The 18,342-nt window shown below is 40.7% G+C and overlaps 2 protein-coding genes and 1 pseudogene across 2 annotated transcripts; 2 read left to right on the top strand and 1 right to left on the bottom strand.

Moving 5' to 3' along the window:
* Nucleotides 1-4,108: 4,108 nt before the first annotated feature.
* On the top strand, nt 4,109-5,104 carry LOC115643546 (olfactory receptor 10A2-like). Its single transcript, XM_030547576.1, has one exon. It carries the CDS (start codon nt 4,109-4,111, stop codon nt 5,102-5,104), a length of 996 nt encoding a protein of 331 aa, XP_030403436.1.
* A 6,065-nt stretch (nt 5,105-11,169) lies between these two features.
* LOC115643545 (olfactory receptor 5V1-like) lies at nt 11,170-12,135 on the top strand. Its single transcript, XM_030547575.1, has one exon. It carries the CDS (start codon nt 11,170-11,172, stop codon nt 12,133-12,135), a length of 966 nt encoding a protein of 321 aa, XP_030403435.1.
* Nucleotides 12,136-16,596: 4,461 nt separating this feature from the next.
* LOC115643544 lies at nt 16,597-17,114 on the bottom strand (annotated as a pseudogene).
* Nucleotides 17,115-18,342: the final 1,228 nt, after the last annotated feature.

Here is an 18,342-nt window from a genome sequence, read left to right as displayed (position 1 = left end):
TTTTTTCCTGTGTCAGAGTGGCAGGCCAGTCCTTGCCCACAGATAACCTGCCAACCTGAAACATATTCTCACCAGTAACTGCACACTGCGCCATAATAACTCTAGCTCAGGAACCAATCCATGCAACAAACCTCGATGCCAACTCTGCCCACATATCTACACCAGCGACACCATCACAGGACCTAACCAGATCAGCCACATCATCACTGTTTCATTCACCTGCACATCCACCAATGTAATATATGCCATCATATGCCAGCAATGCCCCTCTGCTATGTACATTGGCCAAACTGGACAGTCTCTATGGAAAAGGATAAATGGACACAAATCAGACATTAGGAATGGCAATATACAAAAACCTGTAGGAGAGCACTTCAACCTCCCTGGCCACACTATTGCAGACCTTAAGGTGGCCATCCTGCAGCAAAAAAACTTCAGGACTAGACTTCAAAGAGAAACTGCTGAGCTTCAGTTCATCTGCAAATTTGACACCATCAGCTCAGGATTGAACAAAGACTGTGAATGGCTTGCCAACTACAGAACCAGTTTCTCCTCTCTTGGTTTTCACACCTCAACTGCTAGAACAGGGCCTCATCCTCCCTGATTGAACTGACCTCGTTATCTCTAGCTTGCTTGCTAGCATATATATCCCTGCCCCTGGAAATTTCCACCACATGCATCTGAAGAAGTGGGTATTCACCCACGAAAGCTCATGCTCCAAAACGTCTGTTAGTCTATAAGGTGCCACAGGATTCTTTGCTGAACTACAAAGGACTCACATTGACTCTCAGATCCCCCGTGAACCTGCAAGGGTAGCATTTTGGGGGTGGGGTGGGGTGGGGAACTGGAAATCTAACCCAAAGCTCATTGAAGTCAGTGGAGGACTTTCTACTGACTACGTTGAGTTTTGGATAAGGGCCTGCCTTTGTGAACTGAGCCCATTTGATCTAGAATCTCAGCTACACAAAAAGACTCAGCTCCATGGTGCCATTATTCTGAAGTCCTTCTTCGAGTCACTGCAGATTTGAGGTATCCTGGCTGGATACATAGTCTAAAGGAGTTAGATGCTCCCAACTTCTATTTAATTTTGCTATGAATTAAGTGCCTAACTCTCACATACCTTGGCTGCTTTGAAAATCCCAGCCTGTGATCTTTATTTTTCTCTGGGGTTGTGATTCTGCTGAGCAGAGGAAAGATGGTCCAAGTGGCAAGGGTGTTAGTTTAGGACTTGAAAGACCAGGCTTCAGGTTCTCTGTTTGAACTTAGGCAAATCACTTTAGGTGGGATTGAGAGAGGTACTTAGGTGCGTAAATCCCCATTTTCATCTCCACTAAGATTCACAAAACTCCCAATGAGCCCTATAGGCACCGAAACTCACCCAACGCCCAAGTATTCTTAGTAGCAGTTCCCTTAGCACATAAGTTTCTCACTCTAGTCATGTGCATTTCTGCCTTACCTCCCACATAAGTTCCAGAAGGGATCCATGAATTGGAGGAAGATAGGCATTTATCTGCCCAACTTGCGTACGGGACCCAATCCATCTCAAAGACCACTTATCAGATTGGATCCCAATCAAAAGATGTCTGCTGCTGTTTCCCTCATAGCTTTTCCTCAGTGGTTAGAGCATTCACTGGGGATGTGGGAGGTTCAATTCTCCCTCATCCAAGATGGCTGTATTTTAAAGAAGCCTTTTTGAAGACACAGGAAAAAATCATCCCGATGTGCAGAAAGAATAGCAAATATGGCAGGTGAACAGCTTGGCTTAACAGAGAAGTCTTATGTGAGCTTAAACACAAAAAGGAAGCTTATAAGAAGTGGAAACTTGGACAGATGACTATGGAGGACTATAAAAATGTTGCTCAAGCATGCAGGGGTATAATCAGGAAGACCCTCACATCCCACAGCAGTGTTCTAACCACTGGGCTAAAAGTTATAAGGTGAGTGGAGGCTCCATCCTCCTGCTCCAGACATTTTGTGGATAGCGAGGAAGGCACCTAGCTCAATGTCACAAGAAACAACTGAGGTCCCCAAGCTGCCTGTTACGAGGAGAGAGGCTCCTGGCTGTGAATCTCAAACAGAGAGAGGCACCTCCACACAGCCTGACTCAGGCAGCTATCTCCAGGAGACTAAGGACAGAGCTAAGGAGGCTCCCACCACTTAGCTTAGGTATCTTCCCGCCTAGCGTATGTGCTTTTTGTAGATCAGGCTGTAAGGTGTCTATCTCTCTCCATACATTATATAGACAGCCCAGACACCTAGCTTAGACTTTGTAGATCACAGAGTTGTTCCTGTGATTCTAGGTGCCTGGAAGTTAGGTGTTGTGAGCATCACAACGCCTCTATCCCTTTGTGAAGATTGTGAGTGGCTTAGATACTACCAGGATGGGGACTATCATAAAGAGGCTTCAATTAAGTCAGTTTGCTGTTCTTCTTAGGGTATTTAATACTCAGTTCATTAGTATTTATACATTACATAATCAGGATCACCAACCCTAACAATTCTAGGATCATGAGACAGGCCCCCAAAATCACGAGATTTTCAAAAATAATGATTTTTAGGTATGTATTATTTGCCTTCCAGTGTCAGAGTCATTAGGAATTACTTTTTCAAGCTTTTTCTACAACCATGAAGGCTACAAATGTTTTGTTTTTTGTTTTTAGTGAAAGCTGGGATTATCACCTAATCATGTGCCTCTAGGAGCTGGGGCTTTATGTAAATAGCATGAGACTCATGATAAAATTGCAAGAGTTGTGACAAGGCCTAACTCTAACTCAACAGTCTCCAAGGTATAGGGGTATATGCAATCTACAGCTTCCTGCAGTCTGGATCCTACCTTCCAAACTAGCCAATGAGCTGTTATCTCGTTAACCCACCCATGACTGTAGGAGCTGCTCCACATAACCATGGGGTGAATTGGGAAGAAGCCTGGTGTGGAATTGGTGTGAGGGAGCTCAAATTAGGCCTTGAAGAATTCTTCTTTTCACTATAATGTTGCAGAACTTTTCTTTACAGCCTCTGGGGAATGCATCCCACGGGCTATATGAAAAAAAAATACCTGGAGGAATATATAAATCAGATGGCACAGCCAGCTCTGTTTAGACGTGGATAATAATGCTCCTTGCGGAATGAATGAAGAAGGCAAATGAAGCAAATTGAGGAGGAGAGCTTATAAAGATCTAGGAAGCCAAACCAAACCAGAATAGCATTGTGTAGGGCAAGCTTTCAAGGGAGTTGTGAGGATAAAATCCATGAATAATTGTCAGGTGTTTGACTACTCCAATAATGGGGGCCACATAAGATAGTGAGATACACTGATGTAGCCAACAATCAGCTTAATTGAATATATACACACAAGGAACATGTACACACATTAAGAAGTGAAATGCCTTCTTCAACCATGTGAGATGGAAAATCTGAATGCACAGAGATTCCCGATCAGCCAGTTATGAAGGTAATCTATATCTATCTATCTATCTATCTATCTATCTATCTATCTATCTATCTATCTATCATGTTACATCGAGAAACAAAAACAACGAGGAGTCCAGTGGCACCTTAAAGACTAACAGATTTATTTGGGCATAAGCTTTCAGAGTTAAAAAGCCCACTTCTTTAGATGCAAGGTTTTTCACCCATGAAAGCTTATGCCCAAATAAATGTGTTAGTCTTTAAAGTGACCCTGGACTCCTTGTTGTTTTTGTGGATACAGTCTAACATGGCTACCCCTTGATACTGTAGTATTGGAGGGAGACAAGGCGAGTGAGGTAATATCTTTTATTGGACCAACTTCTGTTGGTGAGAGAGAGAAGTATTAAGTTTACACAGTGCTACCAAATGTATCTATCAGTCACACTCTCTCTCTCTCCAATGCTCCCTCTTGTTTGCCGTCAGAGATATTTAACACACTATATAAAACATCCCCTGTATAATTTGTATATTATTTAATTATAACTTGTAAATTAAAGGAGGACACACACAGATTTTGTATGATTGCACTTTTATTATTTACAAATCCAAATAAAGGGCAATAAATAAAAAGCTTTAGTTCGGTTACATTTATAAGTTCTGTTATTACTCTTATTTCTTTATTTGTGTCTAGAAATAAATAATGGAGGACCCTGGAATTGAAAATGAAACCATTGTGGGCACATTGATACTCCTGGGCTTTGACGATCTCCATGATCTGCAGATTTTCCTCTTTCCCCTCTTCTTCATGGTGTATCTAGCAACCACGACAGGGAATATCCTCATTATAATCACAGTATCAGCTGATCGCAGTCTTCACACGCCTATGTACTTCTTCCTGGGTAACCTCTCCTTCCTGGAGATCCTGTACACCTCTAACATTGCCCCTAGGATGCTTGTGGACTTACTGAGACAGGACAAATGTATTTCCTTTACCAGCTGTATCACACAGTTATATGTCTTCTGTGCATTAGGGACTGTTGAGTGTTTTCTCCTGATGCTCATGTCTTATGATCGCTACCTGGCCATTTGTCAGCCTCTGCACTATGCAGACTCAATGAACTGGAATCTTTGTATTAAGCTGGCTGCTGGCATATGGGTTTGGGGATTTCTGTTGGCTGCTGTGTTGCAATTGCTTCTGGAAAAATCTTTAACTCTTTGTGGCCCTAATGAAATTGACCATTTCTTTTGTGACTTGACGCCATTGCTGAAATTGTCCTGTTCTGACACCTACATGGTGAAGGTAGCGATTTTTGTCTCATGTTGCATTGTACCACTGATCCCCTTCCTTCTGACCATCACATCCTACATTCATATCCTCCTGGCTGTCCTCAAAATCCCATCAAAGCGTGGGAAGCAGAGGACGTTCTCCACCTGTAGTTCTCACCTCATAGTAGTCACCACTTTCTATGGGACGCTGACCGTTACATACATTGTGTCCACGGGATCTCAGTCCATTCATCTCAACAAAATCCTTTCCCTGCTCTATGTCTTTGTGACTCCACTGTTCAACCCCATTGTGTATAGTCTGAGGAACAAGGAGGTTAAAGAAGCATTGAGGAAACTCATAAGCAAGATCATCCCTTTCCCTGACTGGTCAAATATTCCTCACCAATTCTTCTTTACAAGAAAAGCCTGAATTTTTTTTCAATAAAAGTGGATAATTTTTAGGAACATGTCCATTTTGACAAATGCATAATTTTCACTCCGGAAAGCCTTTCAACTGAACATTTTCAGCAAGGTCCATTCACTAAGACTCACATCCACCAAAGGACTAAGGCACTAGCGTAACAGATATTAAACCCCATTTCTTTGGAGACCGTATTAAATTAAGTTTATGGATACTCAAAGATTGAAGCTAGTTCCAGGGGAAAGGCTGCGACAGCTTCTCCAAGAACCAAAAACAGAGAGTGAGAGAGAGATTAAGGTGTCATCTCAGGTTGTAAACAACCCCAGACAGACTCTTGCATATCCTGGTTCAGACTGGGTTTTCTAGAGACCAACATATAAAGAAAGGCCTTTTAGTATAAAAAGACTGAATTTAAACTGACTCAACGTGGTCTTTTGATTCAGAAATCAGACAGGATCCTCTTTCAAAGAGGCCCCCAACCCTTTCAGAAGGGTTGGATGAATTTAATCCTATTAGGAACCTGTGAGTTTGATGGGTGACCTCTGGTAAGCTTTGAGCATATGTAACTCACACACCACCTGAGTGTGTTGCTCTGTCCCATATAGTGGCACCGAGACCACTTAGAGAGAAATTAATGAGTCTGCTACAGCTTCTGCTAAGGGCCATGTGGCTTTTAGCTCGTGCAGTAGAGGCTCATGCATTTGGCTCCGGAGACCCCAGGTTCGATTCTGCCTGCTGAACATATAACATATGAACTTTTATTGTTTTTTTTTAATGTTGTCTCTGTGATGCTTTACCCCAAGAATAAATGTATTTTGCTTCATGAAGTCTGACTGGTGCCTGGGATACACTATTGTAGTCTCTGGGGAAAGGCTGATCACAGGAGCTTGACCCTGATCAGTCCTGCTGGGGAAAGCCCAGCGAGGTGTAGAGGGACTGCAGGCCTAAACCCCGGGTCTGGAGGGAGACAAACATGAGACTCCACTGCAGAGAGGGCAACTGGGAGCATGAAACTTTAAGGAGGTGCCTGTGAAGAAGACTAGGTGTGAAGTGGAGTCAAAGGCGCAGTTAACTCTGAAAGTGACACCTCGTTTCCCACCTTAGGTACCTAAGTCTAACATTTAGGTGCCACTGAGGTCCTCCAAAACCCTGCTAAGATGCTGTCTAACCCTGCAGGCCCAAAATACCCCTTGTCACCTACATTTGGCCGTTAAAGTCCCTGAGGGAGCTTAAATTTTTGTCATTGGGCATGCACCCTGCTGCCTCTCTCACACCTAAGCCCCACTGGGCTCCTCAAACCAGGTGAAACTAGATGTTGCACTGCCCATCTCACTTGATCTGGTAGGTGTTCTCCACCTCATCCCTAACTCCACATAACATGTCTGTGGGAGAGGAGAAGAGGCGTAGGCAATTTCCCTTAGGGAACTCACATGGGATATGGGCAACCCCCAGTTCAATCCCTTTCTCTATTTGATGAAGAGTGGGGATTTGAATAGACAACCCACCTCAAAGGAGAGTGCTTAACCACTGGATGGACACAGAGCCATTCTCATTCTCCTTTTGGCCCAAAGCATATTTATTTATGCATAGCGAAACCATTTCAACAGGAAGGACCCACTTCATACTATCTCATAGTCCGTGGTTACAGCACTCATCTAAGAGGTGGAAGTGCTCTAACTTCAAATTCCTTAACCACATCAGGCAAGGAAGGGAACTGAACTGGTGTCTCTCACATCCCTATGTTTGTTCCTTAACCACTAGATTAGGGGCTATAAAGGGGCAGGACTCCTCATTCATATCTGTCCCCCATCCCCAGTCACTTTGCTTGGGGTTAAATATGGGCTGAAGCCTTTCTCATAAGAAACAGCTTTGTCACCTGACTCCAGGACTTGGTTCCCAGCTGGGGATCCCAAGCAGAAACAGATGCCTCCCTCTAACTTGGACTTAGGTGCCTAACTCCCCAAAGAGGTGCAGTTTATGACATATCAGCATCTGTTATTGGCTAGTTTAGGGAGCGTGCTGCTCAGTGTGCTGATTTTTGTGGATAGCGTTGCTAGGTGTCCCTCTTTCCTCATGCATTGCATAGGTAGCCAGGCACCTTAGCCACAGTTTGTGAATTCACCGGGTAGCTACGTGTAACACCAAAGTGCCTTTGAGGATCCGGGCCTAACCCTTCTTTCTCCTCTTGCTTTGAGTTGGGTACATGAAATCCTTGTCAGGGATCTACATAATGTACTTTAATAACCTCTAGAAATGATAGAGGAGAGTCAACACCTGAGAAGGTGCATATGGAAAGACCAGAAAGAGGATATAGGTGCAAGCAACCTCGTAACTTTGACTCCAAACTGAACTGTTTTTCCAGCAAAAAATTAGGTTTGGGACTAAATGAAAATGTTGTGCAAACTGTATGCTTTCATCAAAAACATTTAAATTTTGGTTGGAAAATAGAATGCCAGGCAGCTTTTATGGAAGCTTTTGAACAAAACTATTTTTCTTTTCTACAATTTTTTTTGTATATTAAGTTTTTTGCCAAAAAAATTGTGTTTATATAAGAAAAATAGGCCGACGTTCTGTTTTTTGTTTTTTGATGCAAAGTTAAAATTTTCTGCAGAACAAACTCAGCATTTTCGGACCAGCATTAATTTCAAATCAATATTTTTTAACATTTTTTTTCAGAATCAAATTGAGATTAATTATCTAATATTTTAATGTACCCACAAATATGTAAGAGTAATGATGGTTATCTTAGGATGGGGAAAAAAAGAAAATTTGAAAGATACAGTCAATTTTTCTGCTAAAAGTTAAGTTTCAGAATAAAATGGGATTTTTTGTTATAAAACCATTGTGTGAAAAAATCATCTATTTCATTCTGTTGTACTCTATTCTACTGATTCATTTAAATGTCATTTTGTTTTCAGAAATGGAGATTTTCAAAGACACAAATGGCAACTAGTCACCTAGAAGCGTTTGACTTTTCCTGGGAGTCTGGTGCTTAACTACCATTTGTGCTTTTGAAAAATCTACTGAGCAATCATACACACTATGCTCTGTCTCTATCTCTCGTGTGAAAATATTGCTTTCACTTTTTTCCCCTTTAATTGAAACTGAAAGCCATTTTGAACAGAAGGTGCTTGGCTTGCTCGTTGTGTATGATAACACACCTGACTCTAGGAGAGTGCTTATGGTTGTGGGTGCCAAGCAGAAATAGGTGCCAACTTCCCAAAGAAGGGCGGAGCCTAAGACACCCTCCTCTCATCAGCATCCGGCCTAGTGGGGGAACCACCCAGGTTGCTGGGTTTTGTGGATCCCATTTTTAGGTGCCCATCTGTCTCTGTGCATTACACAGGCAGCCTGGACACCTAACTCAGGTTTTTCTATTGTCTAGGTGCCTAAAGATTAGATATCATAATGCTCAGCAGTGTGGTTCCTAATATATCCCCTAGTGGGTATGGAAAATGTGGGGAATTCCCGTATGGCTTCTGTACCAGCCCCCTTGGCGTCACTACCCCTTCGGGGAAAGAAATGATGTTCTCCCTGGGACATGGGAGAGCAGACTACATGTCGGCGATGTAGAGCCACTAGAACTGTCTGGGCTGTAATCGATAAATATCAGTGGAGAATCTGGAAAGACAATGGGAAGCCTTAATTGCTGAAAGCTGGGTACTCTCCCCCTCGCAGGGAAGCAGAGTAAAAACCCTGAGATGGGGAGTAAAGGGAGAAGGTGTCAGATGTCTGTGTTAAGAACTGGGCTCACTGAAACTTAGCCGCTCAGTGGGGACTGAGAGACGAAGGGGATGGGGAGAGATTGAGCCAAAATACACCTTCCAACAGTATGGATCAGAGGAGCCCTGACTCTGGCCAGTGTGAACTCTCTCTTAGCTTTTGCTTCATAATGCTAACCTAAGGGCTTTCAGATGCTGTAGGCTACATGAATGGTCACCGTATTCTGAAAGGGCTGTCTGTTGTCATCGCGGATACTCAGAGAGTTGTGCTCTGAAGGGGCCGGGCAAGTCTGGCTTGGCTGCACTCACTCAGGGAGCCACACAGAGAGATGGGTATTTCTGATGACTACAGGCTCAGTTTCAGAGTGGTGGAGACCAGAGGATTTCCCCAGAGAGCCAATGTGTGTCCTTAGGGTCCAGTACCCTAAAGGGGCACTCCCAGGAAACTGGTTAAAGGTTAGGACATAGACCAGACCTTGTTAATCTGTGACAGTGAGATTTTTCATAGCACCTCAGCAGGGCAGGTGCCTACCTCTCATTTGTTATGTACCCAGCAGGATCTTGAAGCAGGTAAATATCATAAAAAATCTGGTCCTAAGTCACTTAGGGGTTTTTAAATTGTACCTAAATCTAATTGAAAGACAGTGAGAGTTGGGTGCATAAACCCCTCAGGTCTCTTAGGAAATCAAGTCCCTACATTGACTTTAGTGGAGTTGTGTCAATGGAGAAACAGTGTGAATGAGAGGAAAATTAGGTCCAGTTTGTTGCAAAACCACCTACTTCCTTCCTCAATGTTCCTCATTGCTCTGAGGTGTGGATAACGAGGAGGAATTTAGATAGATAGATAGATAGATAGATAGATGCAAAATTGATGCAGGCACTTTACTATTTTTAAGGACTTTCCAACATCCCTGAAGGAACGAAAGACATGGAGCTCATCTTTATTGACATCTAAGCATCCCAATCCATGTTGTAATACAGTGGGTTGGGGGAATGTAATTGCCTTAATTCCCTTCTCATAGCCCATTGTTAGGGTGCTAGCCATCTGCGCAGAGGTGAATCTGGCCTTCTGTGAGAAAGATAGCTAGATTAAGCCAAAAGGGGCATAATTTTCACCTTTTAACTGCAACAGCTTAGTGTCTGATCCAGTGGGAACCATTCCATTGAGCTCAAAGGGCTTTGGACCAAGCCCTGAGATATGGTGGCTGAGAGGAGAATATCCCCACAAGACCTACTAATCTGGTTTAAATAACAGTACTGATCACACTCTATAAATAGTGTAATTAGTCCCTTTTGGGTTATCAAATGAGACAATATATCTTTATATATTTCTGAGTTGGGACTGCTAATACACAATTCACTGTTTGAAGGTCAAAAATGGGGATGATGTATATTTTCATGTAACTTTTATTTACTTTAGAGGACAACATGCTGTGAGAAGTGGGAACCAGAGAAACAAGATTCTGATTGTTGGAGAGGTGAAAGCAAGGGTTACAATTACATATAAAGGCCACAGCCAAAAGGTAAAAGTGGCTTCAGTTGTTAATCAGGATAAATATAATCAGTCTTTTCTGGCATTTGTGAACAACAAGCAACTGAACCATAATACAAAATATACAGTAAAACTTTTGGGTTTGATTCTTTCCAATTTTGTATTCTGTGTTGTCATTTACACCTGTTCAAAGCAAATGCATCAGTAGTGTAAAGTGCCACCAGGGGTGTAAATGGGTGGAGAATTCAGATTTGGTAGCATTTTATATCTATTTTGTATTAATTTCTGCGTTTCTGCATGGGGATAACTACCATAATAGTCTATATCATATTTAATACTATTGTCTATATTTGTTATTCAGTTTCTAATTCATCATACTTATTGTAGGTATGATAGATAGATAGATAGATAGATAGATAGATAGATAGATAGATAGATAGATAGATAGATAGATAGATCTATCTTTTGGATCTCTTCTTAAGCACTATTGAAGAAGACAAACAATCCTACTAAATTTCCCCCATATTTTCTGATGATATTGAATGTGCGTATGGGGTATGTCGACATTCTTTCTCTTTAATTTTTGTTATTTCTAGGATTTGAGCTGGGAGTTTGGTTCAGATGAAGCATATTCTTGTCACCTGTACTACCTTTAAGGTGATTGTAATTGACGAGGTTCCATTGAATAATACCATTTATGAGATACTCTCTAGTTCAAAATGAATTATTTCAGTGATGTTCTCTGACCTGTGTTAAACAAGAGGTCAGAATATATAATCATAATGGTCTCTTCTGACCTTGAAATCTATGAATCACTTAATTTTCCATTGTGTCCATTTCCTTTTCTTCAGATGGAACATATGGGTGTAACTGAAAAAGAGAATCAAACAGCCATCACAGAATTCATTCTTCTGGGGTTTGGAGACTTCCGTGAAATGCAGCCCTTACTCTTTGTGATATTTTTATTCATCTACACCATAACCATGTCCGGCAACATTGTAATTGTTCTGGTGATAGCAGCTGATCACAATCTACATACCCCCATGTACTTCTTCCTGGGTAACTTATCTTTCCTGGAGATCTGCTACACCACCACCATTGTCCCCAAGATGCTAAGAAGTTTCCTTACGGTGAGGGAAGTGATTTTATTCATGGGTTGTGTAGCCCAGTTGTACATTTTTGGATCTTTGGCAGTCTCTGAGTGCCTCCTTTTATCAGTCATGTCCTACGATTGGTATTTAATGATATGCCATCCGTTGTCTTATGCATCCGTTATGAACTTTAAGGTTTGCCTTCAGCTAGAAGCTGGTTGTTGGATAACTGGCTTCCTGACTCCTATAGCAATGATGGTCTTGACTTTTATGTTGCCTTTCTGTGCTTCCAAGGAGGTTGGCCATTTCTTTTGTCATTTCATGCCTCTGTTAAAACTTTCCTGTACTGACACCCATTTGGTTGAATTTCTGTCTTTCACAGTGTCTGCCTGTGTGACCCTGGTCCCATTTCTACTAATCTTGACTTCCTACTATAAGATCATCTTGACCATCCAGAAGATTCCTTCCACCACTGGGAAGCAAAAAGCCTCCTTCACCTGCTCCTCACACCTCCCAGTTGTTTCGATTTTCTATGGCACTGTCATTATTGTTTATGTAGCTCCTGCAGGTAACCAGTCACCAGCTTTAAACGAGGCCTACTCCCTGCTCTATACAGTCATCTCTCCCATGTTCAACCCCCTCATCTACAGGCTGAGGAACAAGGAGGTCAAAGGTGCCCTGCAAAAGGTTGGAAGCAAACTGTTCACTTTCCTAAACAAGAGCAACATCCCGTAAGGTGACCCAAGTGACTGAAATCAGAGAGCAGTTAGCATTTCAGGTGTTCTGGAGGTTCAGTGGAGAGGAAGTCAAGAAGCCCTGAAAAAGTCTGCAGGTATAAGGAATGCTTTCAGAAATTTGATGTCTCTAAAGCAAAATTAGCAATGGATGTTAGCAATCAAGTGTGAATTTCAAAAAAAAGTCAAAATGACCAGCTCATGAAAGAACAACCCACAGGCAAAAGAGATTGACCATCCAATTTAATTGGCAAAACATTACAATAAATCAACATAAGTTCATAAATAACTCAGTGGAGGAAAACAAGAACTCCATTAAAAATTATCATTGGATTGGCTCTAATGAACAGCTGCGACAAGTCTACATGTCTTTTTCAAGAGATCAGAAACTATCCTATGCATCTCTGAACATTTCCTTCCATGAATAGTACTAATATATTTTTCTTTTTGAAGCTTTTTATTACGGCAAAGTTGCAATAAAACATTAACTTATTATATTATACATTACTTATTCAGGGTCAGGTTAATATTCAAAGAATCTGGCTCAAGATTCTGGCTTGCTGATTGGGGACCCTTTCTTCTCACAGAATCATAGAGCCATAGAGTTAGAAAGGACCACAAGGATCATCTAGTCTAACCCTGACTAGCCTCTCTTTGGTACTTCACTTGTGTATGTACTTGGTGTGAAAGCTTTTCAATTACAAGGACAATCCATTTTTGACAATATCCCAGTTCCATAGGAGGAGACATCATATTTTTCCAATATTGTGCAATATAGAGTATTACTGCTATCAATTAAATAAAAGAAATTAACATGTTGTTCTGTTTAAAATGTAAAGCCTTTACTGGAGCATTAAGTAAGAAGTCCAGGGGATCTCTGGGAAACTGGCATTTTGTCATAAAGTGAATCTCTTTAATTACTTCCTCCCAAAATTGGCTAATTCCTATACACAATCACAACATGTGCAAGTATGTTCCCCTTTCCCTGCAACCTGTCCAACAGTGTGCCTTCCTAGTAGCAAAAATGTGGTGGATCATAACTGGAGTCAAATGCCATATGCACATTAACTCATAAGCATTTTCTTTATGAGCTACACAGACTGAAGATGTATATCTTCTTTCCTGTGTACCGACCCACTCATCCAGGTCAATTTCCACTCAATCCAGGTCCAAATCCCTCTCCCATCATTTTATCTGGATTGTTTTCTTATTAACATCCTTTTCAAACAAAATTGCATGTATCTTACAAATTAAACATTTTGTTCCAGCTTGCTCCTGATTCAGCTCCTCAAATGTGGTTAAAAGGCTAAATAGACACGGATTACCCAGTAAAATGTTTGACTTGTAAATGTTGAAAATACAGGATATTTATGTTATTTACATTTTTACATAACTTTTGGTTTGATTTCAAACCAGGATTCAGGAACAGCTGTCTGAATTGAGTAATCTCAACTCTTACACACAATGACTGGATTAGATAACCTCTAGATCTTTGATTCTATGAATGCTCACTTTGATATATTCTAGAGATAAATTCCTGATTATTAATGAAAGCCATTAGGGGAGGGCTTCAGCATCGGCAACAGAAATTTAAAACAAAGTTGGAATTTCTCCAAAGATGCTAACATAGTCTAGATGTATGGGTGATTTTTAAAGTTTTTTGATGACCTACATTTCTTTTTAACCCAACAATTTCTATAAATAGCTATATTTCTGCACGAGCCTTGTTTGATTTTAACCTGGTATTTCGATAGTCTATTGTTAGGCCAGATTATCATGTCTTTTAATTGTGATGCGTAATAATAATAAACCAGATTAGGAAAGGTAATCCACCCCTCTTTGTAGATTTACACAGAACTTTAGAACTCCCCCTTTGTCTTTTATGTTTCCATATGAATTTTAATAGCGCACCATGCCATCTTTTTAATGTCATTTCAGGCATACCAACAGGGATGTAATGAAACAAAAATAATAACTTATGCAGGGGGGGGGGACATTCTTCATTACTGAAGCTGCCGTGCCTAGCCAAAAAAAAATCATATTTGTTCAATTCCTCCAAATCTTTTATTATTTTATCCCATATAGGAGGGTAATTTGCCTTAAACAGATTTTTATGTTTCTTCTCAATTATTTATTCCTAAATTCTTTAAAGACGCCTTTACCCATTTAAATGTATGTAGCTGACAATAGTTGGTTTTGACCCTTTCAGGAATATTCATTCCTAAATTTTCAGATTTCTCAGAGTTTATTTTGAAGCCTGATCTTTGACCAATTTCCAAAGTCATCTTTAACAAGGCTTCTGGATCATCCTGCAAATGTAAGACTTCGGCAGCATACAGAGCTATTTTGTGTTCTATACCAGAAGATGCTTTGATATCTGTTACCAAGGGGCTATTTCTCTCATCTATTGCAAATGGCACTATTGCCAATGCGAACAGTACAGGGGTAAGAGGCAATCTGGTCTTGCACCCATAACCAATTGAAAGGTGGAGACTGGTGACCATTAACCAAATCAGATGCTCCAGGTTGAATTTACAGGAATAATATGCCCTTAGAAAACTGATTTCCAAAACCAGAGCTTACCAAAATATGTCCGAGATACTCCCACTCCAGACCGTCAAAGGCTTTCTCGGCAATTCTTCTTTTCTTTTACCCCTCCCCCCGACTTTCCTGACATCTGGAAACTTTATTTCTGTTGATTTTATGTTTTCTTCTAGGTCATTGATAAAAATTTTAAATAGGAAGTGATTGTTCTGGGGACCCCACGAGAAACTCAGCCACTAGATGACAATTCCCCATTTACAGGTTCACTTTGATACCCTACCTATCAGTCAATTTTCAATCCATTTCTGTGTCAGGTTAATTTTATATTATTCTAGTTTTTTAATCAAAATTTCTTGCTGTACCAAGTCAAACTCTTTAGAAAAATCTAATTATATTACATCAACAATATTACTTTTATTAACCAAACACTTTATACACACACAAAAGATCAAGTTAGCTTGACTGTATCTATTTGCCATAAAACCATGTAAATTAGCATTTGAATATATTACCCTCCTTTAAGTCTTTATTAATTGAATCTCATTTCAACCACTTCATTAACTTGCCTGAGACTGGTCATGCTGATTGGCCTATAATTACCCGGGACATCTTGTTTACCCATTTAAAATTTGGCACAACTTTAGCTTTATTCTTATCTTCTAGCACTCACCCAGTGCTCTGAGACTTACTGAAAATAAATATTAAGAGTCCTAGGAGTACCTCAGCCAGCTATTTTATAACTCCTGGATGCAAGTTATCAGGACCTGCTGATTAAAATGTCTAACTTTAGTAGCTGCTGTTTAACATCCTCCTGAAATACCAGTGGAAGAGAAAGAGTTTTTTCATGGCCATATGAAAAGACTATATAATGTGTTTTCCCCAAACAGAGAACAAAAATATTTACTGAACACTTTGGCACTTTCTGCATTATTTATTATAATTATAGCTCTTCTAGCTGGAAAGAGACAATATCTTTTTGTTCCTTATAACAAACAAACAAACATACAAACAAACAAACAGACTAGTATTGTCGTAAACTCAATTGACCAAAGATTTCTCATTGTGTCCCTTATCTTCCCATATTAATTTTATACAATTCCTTACTTCTGATTTATACACATTGCTATCAAATTCTCCTTTCTTTTGTTTGTTATATATTATTTTTACTTTTTACTTTTTATAACTCCCTTCACTTGCCCTGTAAACCAGGTCAGTTTTTAACTGGTATGGCCTTCTTCCTTGAAGTTCCATGACATCATTTAAGTTCCCACTACTGCGAAACAAGGCTTATACGGTAAACATAAGAAGGGGAGATCGAGTATGAAAGATGGAATTTAAAGCAGCTAAGAAAGTTAGAAACCTAACTTCTATTGAAATTCAGTAAGTTCTGGGCAATTAATTCACATGGGCTGCTTTGAAAATGGCAGTTTGATCTAGCTCTAACAACCAATGAGAGTTGGGAACATAATTCCTTTGGGCATAATTCAATTAACAATGGGAGCATACACAGAGATCCTGCTAAGTGACACTGAAACCTAGCATCTTGGAATCTTCAGCATAAAACAAATTGCCTCCTCCCACTTGAGCTCATCTGTGAGTGAATAGCCGGTTGTTATAGTAATTCAGGAAAGCTGTAAAACAAAGCCACAGTGACGTACAGTATAAGGAAATGTTACATTTGGGTTTGAGATATGATGCAGGTGTCCACCTTCAATTGAAAGAGAAAAGGAGTAGACTGTCCTCTGAAAATCTATAACTTAATCCTTTTGCCTCATATTCAATTATATCAATGACCATCAGTCATTTTATTTAAATTTTTGGTCTTTTGGATTACAATTCTACTAAATCCATGCTTTTTCAAAACCACTTAGCATTCTTCTTAATGCCTTTCCCATTGCTTCCTTCACCTCTTTGTTTCTTAGAGTGTAGGGTTTAATAGAGGGATTACGAAAGTGTTAAAGATGTTGATTGTTTTGTTCAAATCCAATGAGTTCTGTGCAGAAGGCCTGACATACAGAAAAATGGTGGAGCTGTACCAAATAGTCACAACGGTGAGGTGGGCAGAGCAAGTGGAAAAGACCTTTTGCTGGCCTTGAGATGATGATATTCTCAAGATGGTGGAGATGATGTGAATGTAGGAGACCAGGGTTATCACACATGAGACCACAACAACAATGATTGAGACAATGAACATTGCAAGCTCAACAAAGCGTGTGTCTGTGCAGGAGAGTGCTATCAAGCATCAATGTCACAAAGGAAATGATTGATGACTTTAGGGCCGCAGAAGGACAATCTGGATATTAGAGTTGTCAGCACAGAGATAGCCAGGAACCCACACAGCCAAGAGAGGAGGGCCAGATGAACAGAGAAAGTCCTGTTCATGAGGGAGCTGTAGCGCAATGGGTGGCATATGGCCAGATAGCGGTCATAGGCCATGACGGCCAGGAGGAAACATTCTGTGGAGCCCATGGAGAGGAGAAAAAACAATTGCAGGAGGCAGATGCTGTGGTGTACCAGATCTCCAGAAAGGAGAGATTGCAGAGGAAGAAATACATGGGAGTGTGCAGGCATGGGTGGGTCCTCACTAGGGCTATGATAGACATATTCCCTATGATGGTTAGGAAGTACCTAACTGAAAACACCACAATAAGGAACATCTGAAAATACCAAGTGCCATGAAAGCCCAGGAGGATGAACTCCTGCACAATGGTTTGGTTTCTTATTTCTATCCCAGCTATGACGTCCATCTGTAAAGACATGAGAGATCATAAGACATTTAAACATGTTGAATACTTGTTTGGATGTGCTAAAGTGAAGACTCAGAAATCTTGGACTAAAACTAATAGAAGATAAGGGAAAATGGGTGCTACTGAACATCATTCTTTCTTGTGCAACATTCCACCTCCACAATAGAGATGAGAGCTCCACTCAACAGTCCTCTAAGGCCCACGAGGATGCAATGGGTGGCTAACAATATGCTATCTTTTCTGTCTTGATGATTTAGCCCATCCACCTTTCTCCACTTACCCCTGAGAAAGCCTCAGGATTTGGCACATTCTCTTCATGCCTCACCTTGACAATAATTTTGCTCTCTGCTCAGGACAGAGTAGGCATTTTTTTTCATAAGTCCCATTGACAGTTCTAGAATTTCTACTCCTAAGTCACGTACACTCTTCTGACTTTCGGTGGGTCTTACATCACTTAGGCCTAGAGCTTGTCAATTTTTTTTTTTTTTGCAAAACTGTTTCCCATTGAAAAATTCCAATCTGTAGCCCAATATCCTGTCTTCCGACAGCGGCCAATGCCATGTGCCCCAGAGGGGATGAACAGAATAGGCAATCGTCAAGTGATCCATCCTCTGCTGCCCACTCCCAGCCTCTCGTAACCAGAAGCTAGGGACACCATCCCTAACCCATGTTGGCTAATAGTCATTGACGGACCTATCCTCCATGAATTTATCTAGTTCTTTTTTAATCCTGTTATAGCGTTGGCCTTCGCAACATTCTCTGGCAAGCATATCAAGGAAACATATTGGGTTTAGCTGAAAATTTCCTCAGGATGGTTTCTCAGTTCCAGCATGGAATTTCTGATCAAAATGAAAACCTGAAAAAGAAATTAGCTCTCTAGCCTAGTGGTTAGTGCACTTGTTTGGGATATAGATGTT

The sequence above is a fragment of the Gopherus evgoodei genome, unplaced genomic scaffold (assembly GCF_007399415.2).
Source record: "Gopherus evgoodei ecotype Sinaloan lineage unplaced genomic scaffold, rGopEvg1_v1.p scaffold_62_arrow_ctg1, whole genome shotgun sequence".
Classification (NCBI taxonomy): Eukaryota; Metazoa; Chordata; order Testudines; family Testudinidae; genus Gopherus; species Gopherus evgoodei.
The sequence above is the reverse complement of the archived record's forward strand: the minus strand, read 5'-3'. Positions and strand labels throughout refer to the sequence as shown.